The following is a 12,868-nucleotide window of genomic DNA, read 5'->3' as shown; positions in this document are numbered from 1 at the left end:
AAAAAGAAAAAAAGAAAAAAAAAAAATCGATCTTTAATAAGCTATTTCAGGTTGCCAGCAGTGGGAACTGGTTTCAACAGTAAGGAAAGCTGGTAGTTTGGTGTGTTATGGCTATTGGTTCCTCCAAGCAAGAGCATAGGAGGGCGTCTCTCTTCCTCCCCTTTTCCTTCTCGCCTGTCGCAAGTGCTGAAAAAATTTGCACTGGAAGTACACATACAATGCATTTCAGAAAAGAAATATCTCCTAAAGCAGGGCCGTTCTGTCTCGTGCTCCAAAGTCTCTGTTTTGGGCAGAAGTCAGTACTAAAAAGAATGCCAATGTTTCTTGTTCAATGTAGCCTCCTGCTGGTCAGAGACTATATCTTCCAACAGTGGATGTTAAACTGCTCCAAGACTTGATCTGTACACAGACTGATTTGAAAGGACAGTGTGGAGACTGTAGAGAAATTCACATTTTAATAACTCGGTGATTCCAAAGAAAATTCTGATTTGTTTTTAACTACTCAAAGATCGGTGGTATTTTCAAGTACATAATGTTTCTGATGCTTTTAACTTCAATATCCACATTTTTTTGTGAGGATATAATTTTCGGGAGGTATTCTTAACTAATTATAATGCTGGACTGGAATTAATTTGATATTCTGGGTATTTTTTAAGGTATCTACAAACATCTTTTTTTAATTAGTATTGTTTTTGAAGCTTATGTTCACTTTGGAAAATATTGAGCTAACTTAAAAGCGTAGAGAAGAATTCTGGGCCAGTGTATTTGAAGGGGGGAGGGGAAATGTTATTTGGATAACAAGTTCAGTCTTATTCTGTAACTCTTTAAAAATGCACCTTGCTTGTCATGTATCAGTCCTGCTCTGAGCAGGTTTGGGGCCACACTTTGTATTTTTGGTAGGGATCTTATGGGGGGAAATGTCTGCTCCACTTGAGTTACACATTTGTGACATTTGTATGTTGAGGATGTGTTTCAGCAGCAGCTTTTGACCACTTAGTTAGGTTTCTACAAGGAATCAGGGTTCAGTTGGTGAAGTAGCACAAAAGTCAGTGGAGTTGAGCTTATTTTGCACCGAGGCTGTGTAACTCTCTCTTCCAAGACTTGTACAGGTTGCTTTTTTAAATTATTGGGATATATAGTAGAACTCTACTAATTCATACGTGACTTGCACCATAACCATCCCACTTCTTGGCAGCGATTCAGTAGTGGAGGCTGTTGTAGTGAATTCTCAAGCTGTGAGGTATTTTATTCTCAAAATCTTTTACCATCTTTGTTAGGAAAGCTGAGATGTATTCCTCATGCTGAGTACTTCTGCTTCCTACTGACCTAGGAGCTGATAGCACTGCATACGGGTCCCAGAATCAGGCTGTCTAGCAGTTCCTCTCACATTCTGCCTTCCCTAACTCAAGGGTGCTGAATTTAATCCACAGGAGCAGGGGGGAGAGAAGTCTCTCTGAGCCTCACGTAAAAAGTGTTCCCTAGGAAAGTTCTGTGCATCATTTTGTTGAGCTTTTTTCCAAATACAGACTGAATCAGGAGTGGAGCGAGGGCTGGTCGTCTTGCTGAAATGTGAATTCTCTTCCAACTGTTTGTTTTGATGAAGGTCAGGATGGCAAACGGGTGCCTGGGGCGCTTCATTTCCTCACGGACTCTACTTTGCAAAGTTCAGGTGTTTTCCACTTTGCCGTTCTGCTTTAGAGATGAAATTCCAAATGCTTCCAAATGCAACAATAGGCACAAAGATACGAAGCGTGCTGTAGAGGAAGAAGTGGGACAGAACCACTTCGAACTCTGCCTTAATGGATGCCGTCAGCTCTAGGCTTTGGGTTCCCTGGCCAGGATTAACCGAGGTGAAACTTCCCAAGTGCCTGGGAATCCTGGTCAGTACCAAGCGCTGTATGAGATGGGCTCCGAGGCCCAGGCCCACAGAGGAGTCTAATTGGAACATAGGGGTCCAAATAACCCAGGTGCCTTTGTGGACGTGGGTCTGGATGCCTGCATGCTGCTTCACAAGGAGACCCGAATGCTTTAGAGCGCTTTGCTGGGCAGAGAGAGCCAGCAGCACCCGAAGGAGCTGTGTTGCAGAGGGCTGTCCTACTCATTTCCCGCAAGGAAAGGCTGTGGATGGGGGCTGGCATTCTGCTGCCCTCTGCCATGGGGTGGCTGTGTGGAGCGGGTGCTCGCTGTGGGGCTCTGAGGGGTGGGAAACTCAAGAAGGGGAGAAATGGAGCGTGGCACAGTCGGTCTGTTTGAAAATAAAACGTCTTGAAGAGTGTTTGCCGTCCTGTTGTGCTTCTGCTTGTGTTGGGACGTGGGCTGATGGCCTCAGAGCTGTCAGGGGAAGCTTATGGAGGACGAGATCCCATCCCGGCCTGCCATGGCGGCACGCGCCTTCTGCCATTGGCTCTTCCCGGTGTGTGGGCGGGACTTCTGTAGCCGCTTCCGCTCTGCGATTGGCTGCAGCCAGACCGGAAGGAAGCGTTTCCCAGGTAACGGCCGGGCCGGGGGGAGACGGCGTGCGGGGCCCTGGGGGGAGCGGGGCGCTGTGCGCGCGTCGGTTGGCGCCTGCCGTCCGTCTGGCTTAATTACTTTTTTGTTAGCGCCTCACCGTGTGTGGTTCGTCAGTGCTTTGTCCCACGAGAAGGAAGAGCGCAGCTAGCTGCGGCACGGCACGCTGTGCAGGAGGGATGGAGAGCTCCGAGGAGGAGAACTTCGGTGTGGCCGTGTAAGTGTGCCGCGTTCTGCGTCGGGTCCGACGGCAGCTATTTCCTGCTTAACGTATCTTAGTAGGAATTTAAGACGAGAGCGAATGTATGCCGTGCTGCCCTTTGGGAGGACGAGGGCACACAGCGGCGCAGAGCCCTGGGAGGGAGGAGCATCCGTTCAGAGTTGAGATGAAGTCCGAACTCCGTGCGGAGCCCGGCAGCCCTGCAGTGGCAGCGTGAGGGGGAATGGCTTTGAACTAAAAGAGTGCGGGTTTAGAGGCTCGTCACTGTGAGGGCACTGAGCCCCTGCGAGCCGTGGGTGCCCCACTGGAGGTGCTCAGGGCCGGGCTGCGTGGAGCCCTGGGCAGCCTGATCCATAAGAGATGTGCCTGCTGACAGCAGGGCTTGGGGCTGGATGGGCTGTTGTAAGGTCCTTCCCAGCCCAACCCTTCTGTGTTTCTATGACCTAACCGAATTTTACACGGGTGGTGTTAAGGCTCACCTTATACTTCCTGCCATGCTCTTCACCTGAAGCTTGTGGCCGAAGGGGATGTGTGGCTGTGCCTCTCTCACTCCATCGTTTGTTTGTCACGCCTCAAGGACACACAGGCCTTGGGCTGCTACAGCAGCACAGGTTGTGCTGGCCTTGGTGTGCTTAAACCATGGGGTTTGCGAGCGTGTGTTTGCTGAGATGTGCAGGTAGAGGTGTGGTGTAGAGAGAAACACAATCGGTGCTGGTTTGGAACAGCTACAGTCGGGTGGTGTGCTTCACAAGCTGAAACTGGCTTAAATTAATGGAATAAACTATGAAACGTAAGCTGGAAAAGCCTCTAAAAATGGTGGTGGTGTTCACTGGGAGAGAGAAAAAAGAAAAGTAAATTATCCATAGCGAGGTCGTCTTGCATAGAAATGCAAAATGAGAAGCTCTGTTGCTTGAAGTCAGAAAGGCGTGGAGGAACGCGGAGCTGCTGCTGCCCGGTGTGAGCTCCTCTTCTGGCTGAGCTGTGCCCTCTGGTGGAAATCCGTGCTTTCCACTCTGCTGGGCATCCTGTACCTCATCTTCTAAGCTTTAACACAACACAGATGTTGCTGGAACATGGCCCGGTGGTCAGATGCATTCTTTATTCAAATATCTTTACGTTATTTCTGGTCAGGATGAGCCCTATGGCCAAACTGTTCAACTGCTCTTGGTTTAATTCTGGTGGACTGCTGTCTGAGAGCAGCACAGTCTGAAGGAGAGCTCTGCTCTGCTCCTAACTGATGTGTTTGAACAAGAACAATAAAATTAGCAGAGTCCTGAAATGTTGCTGCCAAAAGTTCCTTCTCTGGATTGATAATGATGCTTAACATCTGCTTATTGCTTATGAGGCTCTGCCCTTTGTGTGTAGCATGCATAAGAAAAAGCATTTAAGTTTCTTCAGTGAAATAATGCATGCATTTATTGAGTTTAAGAAAACCAAGTACTGCAAAACAGCATCTGAAGTTCTGCGGTCACCACGTTGAGTTATGCAGGAAATAAATGTGGTAGAAGCCTGGATTTATGGCATGGAAAATACTTAATTTGGTGTTATGGTTGTACTCTTCTCATTCTTTTTGTATCTGGACTGGAATTATGTAACAGTATTGCCAGTAAAACAACTCTTTAATTAGGAAAGCATTACAGATGCCAAATGAACATCCCACACAGCAGTCTCATTGTCAGTCTCGTGGAGTATTTCCTAGGTTAGCACTAGGAAATTGTGTTTGCTTCACTTTCCTGGGCTTTCCCTGCACTTGGCCTTTCCTTTACATTTCTTAATTCCAAAGTTTATTTTTCCCGTAGTTGCAATGTGTATTTATGCCACCATTTATACCACCTTTTCTGCTTTCAGCTCCTCCCCATCTGATGCAGAGTTTGATGCCATCGTTGGGTACCTGGAGGATATCATCATGGGTAAGCTCAGCAAGCAGACAACAAGATGGGTGCTAAAAATGCTGCACACACACAGCCAGTCTACCCTCTGCCTGCTCATGGAAGCTCTCTTTCTTTTCTTCTCATCATCACTGCAGCAAAAAAATGTACAGGGAAGTATTTTGTGTGCTGTTTGTACAACAGCAGCCTGCAACGTGGCAGAACCTGTTGGTGGTAAGAATGTTCAGTGAAGCCAATCTTGTACTATGTGAGCAGAAGCAATCATCAGCTCTCAGCTTAACCAGGAGGTGTGCAGCATGCCTGTTGTGTTGAGTTGGTGGTAATTTGCCTTATTCATTTCCACAACTGGAAAAAAAGCCTTCAGTAGCTGGCAGTCTGACAGTCTTGTTGGTACTTTTGAATTTGAGAAACTGTAGGAAGACAATTGACTTTAAATTCCATTCTGAGGGCAGAGCTGCTGCCAAAACGCAGCCATGTGCTGCTGCCAGGGGTGATGGGCTCCCTCAGCTGGAGCTGCTCCCTCTGTACTCTCACAGATGGGCCAGGATCTGGCCCAGCAGCAGCTGTGCTCCTGGTGTGACTGCCTGCACGTGTGCCAGGCTGGTGGCTGCCACAGGAAAGCAGAGGACTGGTGACAGTGGGGTTTCTGTTGTGAAAAGAGTGACTCAACTCCCAACTAGATGATGCGTTTTTGTTGTGGTCCAGATGATGACTTCCAGTCCATACAGAGGACTTTTATGGAGAAGCACTACCAGGAGTTCGATGACTCAGAAGAAAACAAGCTCATCTACACTTCTATTTTTAATGAATATGTAAGATACTTTTTCTTATTCCTCACATGGATTGCTTTTTTTTTTTTTTATTTTCCTAAGGCCAACGTCAGGTCTTGCATTCCCCTTTTTGTAGCATGCTGGGTTCACGTAGAGCAAAGGCAGTGTAATGCCTGCTGACTCTTTGTGGAGCACAGCTGTGGTCTGTGAGCAAGAGGGGGATTATCTGGAGCCACAGGTTCCTTTCTGTTTGTTTCTCCTGAAAGCTTACGCAGTGTTCATCTGTTTAACTTCTCTACAGAAATCTAGCCTGTGGCTTTGGTAAATAATGTGTAATGTGTGCATGGCACAGTGGGGAAGATTGTTTTCAAATTTGCATGTGAAGATCATTAAGATGCTGTGGGTTGGAGAGGATTCCTGATTGCATTTTCTTTTGTTGGTTTTGATTGATTGGCCTTTGTTTGTTTTCTTTTAAGATCTCTTTAATAGAGAAATACATTGAAGAAAAATTGCTCGATCGGATTCCTGGTTTTAATATGACTGCTTTCACAATGTCTTTGCAGTAAGTCTGCTTTGCTTTTGTTGGGGGGGTGGGAGGAGGGTTGTGTGTGTCTCAGTCTTTCTATCTAGATTTGAATTTAGGTGTTCATAGCTCTCCCTTGAGAAAGAAGTTCCTCCTTAATGGTAATAACAATAATAGTAGTAGTGCTCTGCTACTCTCAATTCCTGCAATATTATGCTGAAATATGTTATAAAATCATTTGCTGCATAGATTGCTGGTGAACACAAACAAAACAAGCAAACCCACAGCCACTCCTACTCCAAGTTTCTTTTGCTTTGAACCTGTTTAAAAGCAGACTTTCACATTCTCCACCTTCCTGATGTGTTTTTGTTATGCTTGGTGACTGTGGGGGCTGCACCCTTTAATCTTAGCAGGGCTGCTCTAGGATTTAAACTGAGCTCTAGAGGTTTGGGTCCAGAAAGCTTTGAATTCCCACTCAGTAGCATCTCCCAGACTAACAGCAATAAGGGTTTTGTGTTACCTGTGCAGGTATGTGCCATCTGGTGAAGGCTAATTAAAGTGAATAGCTCCATTAATAGCTCTGGAAAGGACAAATTGTAGTATTTCTCTACTTTAACTGGAACAAATGCTGGTTGGGTATGAATTCTTTTGACTTACACATCAGTCTTTGGAAATCAGACAAAGAAACTGATACTCTTAAAGCTTGTGTTTAGATAAATGGTAATATTTTAATGTATATATTATAACGATTGGAAACAATGCAAGGTAATATTTGTCTAAAATTGTGCTTTATGAGAGGCCTGTAATATCCTTGTTGTAGTTCTGTTGTGTCCTGGTACCATTTTTTGACTTCATATTTTAAAATAAGAATTGAACACATGCTTTTCTCATTCCTCAACTTCTCTCTTCAGGCAGCACAAAGATGAAATGGCAGGTGATATATTTGATATGCTCCTCACATTTACTGACTTCCTGGCTTTCAAGGAAATGTTCTTGGATTACAGAGCTGTAAGTATGTCACTTTGTTTATTTTCATTGGCATGATGGCTGTCATTTCTGCATCGCTCTGCCTGAGAGCACCAAAGGCAGTGTCACTGCAGCGGGTAACAGCATTCATCCACAGGTTATAGAGGTCCAAAAGGAAAAGAACTTAATTGAGAGGCTCTTTAAACTCAAACTGCACCCCTGCAACTTCCTGGGGACAGGTTGAGGAGGCAGTGTGTGTCTCAGCAGCAGGAATAGTTTCAGCTGGGGGTTCCACTTGGGAGACAAAAGGTGAACCCACAGGAGCCATATATCACCAGTTCTGGGTGTTCTCAACCAGAGGTAAGCAGGATGCTGCTGTGAGCTGGGTGTGCAGCTGGCAGCAACACACAGGTACTAAATCCAGCTTCTGCACAACCTCTTGCTGAGGTTTGGTTGTGGAGAGGAGAAAACAGATTGAAAAAAGAGAATAAATGCTCTGCTAAGGCTTTTTCAAGTCTCACAGCAAGCTGTGTGCTTAGATGCTCAGGTAATGTGTAGTTGTATATTGGTTTGACAAACAGAAAATGAATTGCACGTTTCATCTTTTGAACTCAAAAGCTTGTGTATTTCAAAGCAGCATTGAGTTAAGGATTTATTGTTTTTTGATGTTTCTAGGAAAAAGAAGGTCGAAGTCTGGATTTAAGTGGTGGATTAGTGGTGACATCACTAAACAAATCATCGATCTCCTCCTCCTAGAACAGTTGGTGCACTGCTTTCCTTCTGCTAGAGCTTTCATTCGGACATTAAAACACAAAAGGTCACAAGAATCAAGGTGCTTTTATGTGATGAAAACTCTCTCTCAGACTGTGCCTTCAGATGCCTGAAACTTGCTGGTATTCAGTGGCCACAGAAGAAGAAAACTTTAGTCCTCCCGGAGTAATTGTATTTTAAATACACAGTATTTGCACACCACTCTAACTGTTACAGAGAAACTCAGCCTGCTGAGAGGACAATAAATAGAGCTCTGTGTTTTTTGGGGGGTTGGCATCTCAGCCATCATCCCAGGAGGCACCACTTGAAAAAATCAAGAAGGCAATGCAAAAAGAAAGTGTCTGTCCAGCTCTTGGGCAGGTGTGAATACATACATGCCTTTTTTAATCTTTAATCTGATATTACAGCTTTGTTACAGAAGTGTATGTTTCCATATGTGATGTTTTAGCCCCAGGCTGCCTGTCTGCTCAGTGAGGATTGATGTGTTAGCGTGCAAATCTGTCTGCTCATTGGCTTAAGTAAGCCTCATCCTTAAGGTGCAGAGTTCTTTGTTCAGGCCCCAGCTGTTTTACACTGAGAAAATAACTGTGAAAAATCCAAAGCTGGCCTATATATGCAGTTTCTTTCTGTTTGGCAGTGGCACAGCTGTAAACTCGAGGGTACATTGGGCACAGACCTGTTCACCATCGTGTCATTGGCTGCTCTAAATAGCATGCTGTTTAAAATGTGTGTTGGCTTTTTAGCTGTTAGTGAAGCAGCACAAGTGCTTGCAGTGGGGCCGTAGCCATAAGCCTGCCACCAAACCCCAGCTGCTTCTGTCTTGACAGTTGGAATTAAAATGTATTTGGAGCCATAGAGACCCTCTGCTCTTATGCTGTCAGACGTGTTAATCTCCTGCTTCATGGCACATTCAGGCAATGCACGTCTAAAAGCATGAGAGCAGACAGAAGCAGGCTGCTGATGATGCAGAGCACTGAATGTTCCCTGCCAGTGCAGCCAGTAGCTGTCACCCAGTGAGGACCTGGGCAGAGCAGAGGTACAGCCTGCTTTGCAGGGAGAAAGCCTCCTACCAAGACAAAGATGAAATCCTGCTGCCGTTGGCTTCTGCCGGTCATCTCAGCAGTGCTAGGGTTTGGTTGCTGAAGAGAAGTAGTTTATTTGAGCAGCAGTGAGGAGTCTGGCCCTTGCAGGCTTCTCCCTCAAGCATGGTCAGCATGCAGGGCTGGGAAGCAAGCGGGGCAGTGCTCTGGAGTGGCTGTTACCAGAGGAAAAAATGAGGATCCTGGGTAGTAGCTCTAATCCAAACAAGATGCAGCTACGTTCCCTTTTGAATCCTGAGGTTAAAATTGGAGGTATGGAAGACCTCGGGTTGCCATTCGTACATGGACAGGAGCTCTTTGGTTAACTCCTTCCCTCTGACTTTTTAAGGTTTTATCGTATTTTAAAAGAAACCCTATTGAAATGTTTTAATTGTGTATTGTTGAGCTAAGTTAATTCTTCACTAAAACCAAAATTTCCCTTTTTAATTTTAAGTGGAACAAAATCCTTACTCTCCTGTTGCAATTGCTCTGGATAATTATGTGAAGTAACAGCAGTGTGAGTGGATACCCAGACAGTTACTTCCCAGATAGAGGTGGTTGTGTTTTAAGCACAGCCGACTGTAATTTCAGAGCCCAGATGGGGCACACAGTGTTGAGTGAATTCATATTTGGATGGGGCTTATATCTCACTTTCCTGTATACCAAAGTCACCGTTTCACAGAGGCATGGTTCCTCACTTCTTGCTGTTGATAGGTCTGTGCTGTTTTGCTTGCTTAACTCACAAATTCTCTGTTGAGCGTTTTCAGCTGAATTTATTTTGTAAAATAATTCAAGCAGTGTGTTGACTAGATGTATTAGTTTGGCTGTGAGGTGGGGATGTGGTTGACCTCTGTGTTATTTGGCTATGAACAACATCCACGTGAGCATTCATGCTCTTTGTAAGCACTTGGGTGTGCTGATACCAACTCACAGTGAAGTTTTGTTGTTGCTCCTTTTTCATTTCAATTTTAGACTGTGAAAATTTGCACCAAAGCTCCCCTGGTTTGAGTGGAGCTGCCCGGATCAAACCCTGCTCACTTCGTCCTGACTGTTTTCTGTGGTTTGATGTTCCTGGGATAATTTGTTTCTCTGTGACACGCTGGGACTGGGCTCCAATTCCACCAGGCAAAGGTCTTTTTAAAAGATTAAATTTCTATATGCGCTGGACTGTGTGCAAGTCTGACTTCATTTCTTAAGAGTTCTAACACTGCCACCAAAATGAATGAAGAGGCCAATTTTCCTATGGATTTTGGTTTTTGTATGTATTTGTTGAGACTTGATGCTTCACTGTGCCTGCTTTCCTTCCACAGCACGTGCAAGTAGATCTGTCAGGGGCTGATTCTTCTCCCTGAGAGCAGTGATGCTGTGGCACAGCTGTCCAGGGAGGTGGGGGAGATCCCTGGAGGTGTCCCAGAGCCATGGGGATGTGGCACTGAGGGATGTGGGCAGTGGGCATGGTGAGGTTGGACTTGGGGACCTGAGAGGTCTGTGATTCCAGTGCAGTTTGTGCAGTCCTTTTTAAATTCACACCTTTCATTAACATATTTAAATTTCCTGAGCCCACCTCTGGATACAAGTTGTGCTGTACACAACTTTACCCATGCAAACAGCATATGTGGTGAACTTACGGAGTAGCTGACTGTGTGTAAATAGATAAAAACCAGATGAAATAGACTTACTAGCTTGTACAAGAAGGACGTGAAGGAAAATGTTGCGGTGAGTGGCTGGGCCTCAGTCTGGCAAATGCCCACCCACATCCCCAGAGAACAAAAGCTGAATTTGTTGACAGCAGTGGTGGTGGAACAAACGGTTGGATGAATGTTGGATTTAGGAAGATATTTATTTCAAGCATAAAACCGTGCTTTGACTTTTTTATTTTGAAGATCAGTGTGATAACAGTTTAGACTTCTTATGAGCCCTACAGTTTAGACTTCATCCTCCAGCTCTGACCCCACTGACAGAAGTTAATTGCAATTATTTACACCGCATCTGTGCACGACCACAGGCAGCCACGCGGGCTTGGTTTAGTGAATGTTAGTACTGGAGTGCACCCAACGTGGTGAGCCTCCTCGCTACAAGTGTTCCAGTGAGCAGCTGGCTCCTGTGCACCGTGTGAGGACCACCAGGAGCTTCAACCTCGGTGAGCCCTCAGCATCTCGCAGTCACCCGAGAGCAGAGCGCTGACGGATGGGACTGCAGCACCATGGACAGCGGCAACGATGGCGGCCTCAAGCATGGCTGGCCGCCTGGCTGGTGGCTGCGTTGCTGCCCAGTCCTTTCCAGGCACGGAAGCTGAAGAAGGTGCTCGCCCCATAGGTGAGCATCACGAGGCCGGCGAAGAACTGGAAGAGGAGCAGAGTGGAGCGTGAGCACGCAGTCCTAGAAGCTCAGCCACGGCCCATACGCCCGTACTTACGGAGGCGGCAGCTCTCCTGTTGTAATCCCACTGGCGCCACGAGGTGGGACGCACGGCTGCTGAGCATGTGACAAAGGCAGCGATGTACAGAACGGTTGCCACTGCGTTGAAGATCATCAGCTGAAGAGGGCAAAGAGGAGGTGAGGAGATCTGGGCTGTGCTTTGTACCCAGCAGCCCCCCTCTTGGGGCAGTTGTGTAGGGCTCTTCTAAAAGCAAAAGACTTGAGTGCCAGCCTGGTGTAAAGGTTCGCTCAAGGCTGTCCCCAGGTATGAGTGCACTCTACCATAGGCAAAAACAAGGATGAGCAGAAAGCTGACAAACCAGGGAAGTGGTGGAGTCACCATCTATGGAGGTGTTCAAGAAATGTGGAGATGTGGCACTGAGGGACATGGTCAGTGGGCACAGTGGGGGTGGCTTGGGGTCAGACTGGGGGATCTGAGAGCTCTTTTCTCATCAGTTGTACTCGTTTTCAAGGTTCTATTACTAGGGAGCCCCAAGGGCACATGCTAACACATTTTGGTACAATAGCTGGGCCACATGGAGGTTCCCCACCTGGTGTCACAGCATGGTGCCACCTGGTGCTACTGATGCATGGGGGTGGAGATGGGCTTCTGGCTCTCCAGTCACCTAGCTGGACTGACACCATATTCCTCCCCTTTTCCTAGGAGAACCACAGGAAAAGGGCCCAGCCCTTACCTGGGAGCAAACCCAGCGTACATACCATGAGGGGCCAGGGGACCATGTAGAACTTCATGGGGAGCTGCAGGAGGTACATCACAAAGAGCAGGACTGTCGCTACCCAGAGGAAGATGGACACAAACAGCACCCAGCCATACGCTGCATGGAGGTGGTAGGTGGTGTCAGCAAGGAGAGCCCACACCAGGAGGCCGAGCACCTGCAGGAAGGGCAGGGGGGAGGTCTAAATCTCCCCTCTTGTAGCCTGAAACCCCTTCCCCTTGTTCCCATTGCAACAGACCCTGCTAAAAGAGTCTGTGCCCTTCTTTTTTACGGCCACTCTTTTAGATACCGAAAGGCTGCTCAGGACTCCCCAGAGCCTTCTCTCCATGCTGCACAGCCCCAGCTCTCAGCCTGCCCTTATAGAGTAGGATCTCCATCCCTCAGGTCATTTTTGTGCCCCTTCTCTGGAAGTACTCCAACAGATCCACGTCTCTCCTTCACTGAGGACTCACTGCTGGCCGCAGTGCTCTGGGGAGGTCTCACCACCCCATCCTCATCCCGGCACCGCTGGGGCTGCACCCACGGCTCTCCCATGAGCTCAGCTAGGAGTGGAGGAGCTGCGATGTCTGCATTCCTCATTGTCGTGCAGGGGACATAGTGGCCTTTGTCCTGCTGCACACATGCTCCTGCTGCTCAGCTGCTGTTGTTTCAGTCCGGACAATGCCATCTTTTCTTTTGCATCTATTTTTAACCCTCGTTTGGGAGAAATGGGGATAGGGAAAGCCCCGCTGTGCTGTGGCAGCAGGAGGAATTAGAGCAGGAGCCCCTGAAGAGGAGCACTGGGGAGCAATCCTGCTATCAGCTCCATCCGTTTCCCTCTGCCACCCCTCCCACTGCCCTCCCCGTGTCCCAGCCTTGCATAGGAGCCTAAATCTGGAGCAGAGAGCCACACAGGTGCTGCTGCAAGGAAGTCACAGCCCCGTCGGTTCCCCCCACAAGCGTCTCGCTCCCCTTCACCCCGCTACTCACAGCCTGGGCACCCATCAG

At 47.3% G+C, this 12,868-nt stretch overlaps 2 protein-coding genes across 2 annotated transcripts; one reads left to right on the top strand and one right to left on the bottom strand.

The window, feature by feature from the left end:
- Positions 1 to 2,486: 2,486 nt before the first annotated feature.
- Positions 2,487 to 9,893, top strand: ARL2BP (ADP ribosylation factor like GTPase 2 binding protein). The gene is made up of 6 exons (XM_003209685.4): positions 2,487 to 2,725; positions 4,577 to 4,638; positions 5,323 to 5,429; positions 5,864 to 5,949; positions 6,822 to 6,918; positions 7,552 to 9,893. Exons 1-6 carry the CDS (start codon positions 2,688 to 2,690, stop codon positions 7,630 to 7,632), a joined length of 471 nt encoding a protein of 156 aa, XP_003209733.1. The 5' UTR covers positions 2,487 to 2,687; the 3' UTR covers positions 7,633 to 9,893.
- A 654-nt stretch (positions 9,894 to 10,547) lies between these two features.
- On the bottom strand, positions 10,548 to 12,865 carry PLLP (plasmolipin). Its single transcript, XM_003209684.4, has 4 exons — positions 12,851 to 12,865; positions 11,865 to 12,038; positions 11,143 to 11,262; positions 10,548 to 11,068 (listed from the first exon to the last, which is right to left on the bottom strand). The coding sequence occupies exons 1-4, from the start codon at positions 12,863 to 12,865 to the stop codon at positions 10,955 to 10,957; spliced, it is 423 nt and encodes a 140-aa protein (XP_003209732.1). The 3' UTR covers positions 10,548 to 10,954.
- Positions 12,866 to 12,868: the final 3 nt, after the last annotated feature.

Source organism: Meleagris gallopavo, chromosome 13, assembly GCF_000146605.3.
Source record: "Meleagris gallopavo isolate NT-WF06-2002-E0010 breed Aviagen turkey brand Nicholas breeding stock chromosome 13, Turkey_5.1, whole genome shotgun sequence".
NCBI lineage: Eukaryota > Metazoa > Chordata > Aves > Galliformes > Phasianidae > Meleagris > Meleagris gallopavo.
The sequence above is the reverse complement of the archived record's forward strand: the minus strand, read 5'-3'. Positions and strand labels throughout refer to the sequence as shown.

Excerpts from the sequence above, each read along its gene's own strand:
- PLLP (XM_003209684.4), bottom strand. Across the intron at positions 11,263-11,864 it reads TGGTCCCCTGGCCCCTCATG|CTGATGATCTTCAACGCAGT; the intron begins GTATGTACGCTG and ends TGCCCTCTTCAG. Across the intron at positions 11,069-11,142 it reads ACAGGAGAGCTGCCGCCTCC|TTCTTCGCCGGCCTCGTGAT; the intron begins GTAAGTACGGGC and ends CTCCTCTTCCAG.
- ARL2BP (XM_003209685.4), top strand. The coding sequence starts at position 2,688 with ATGGAGAGCTCCGAGGAGGAGAACTTCGGTGTGGCCGT. Across the intron at positions 4,639-5,322 it reads CCTGGAGGATATCATCATGG|ATGATGACTTCCAGTCCATA; the intron begins GTAAGCTCAGCA and ends GTTGTGGTCCAG. Across the intron at positions 5,950-6,821 it reads GCTTTCACAATGTCTTTGCA|GCAGCACAAAGATGAAATGG; the intron begins GTAAGTCTGCTT and ends TTCTCTCTTCAG.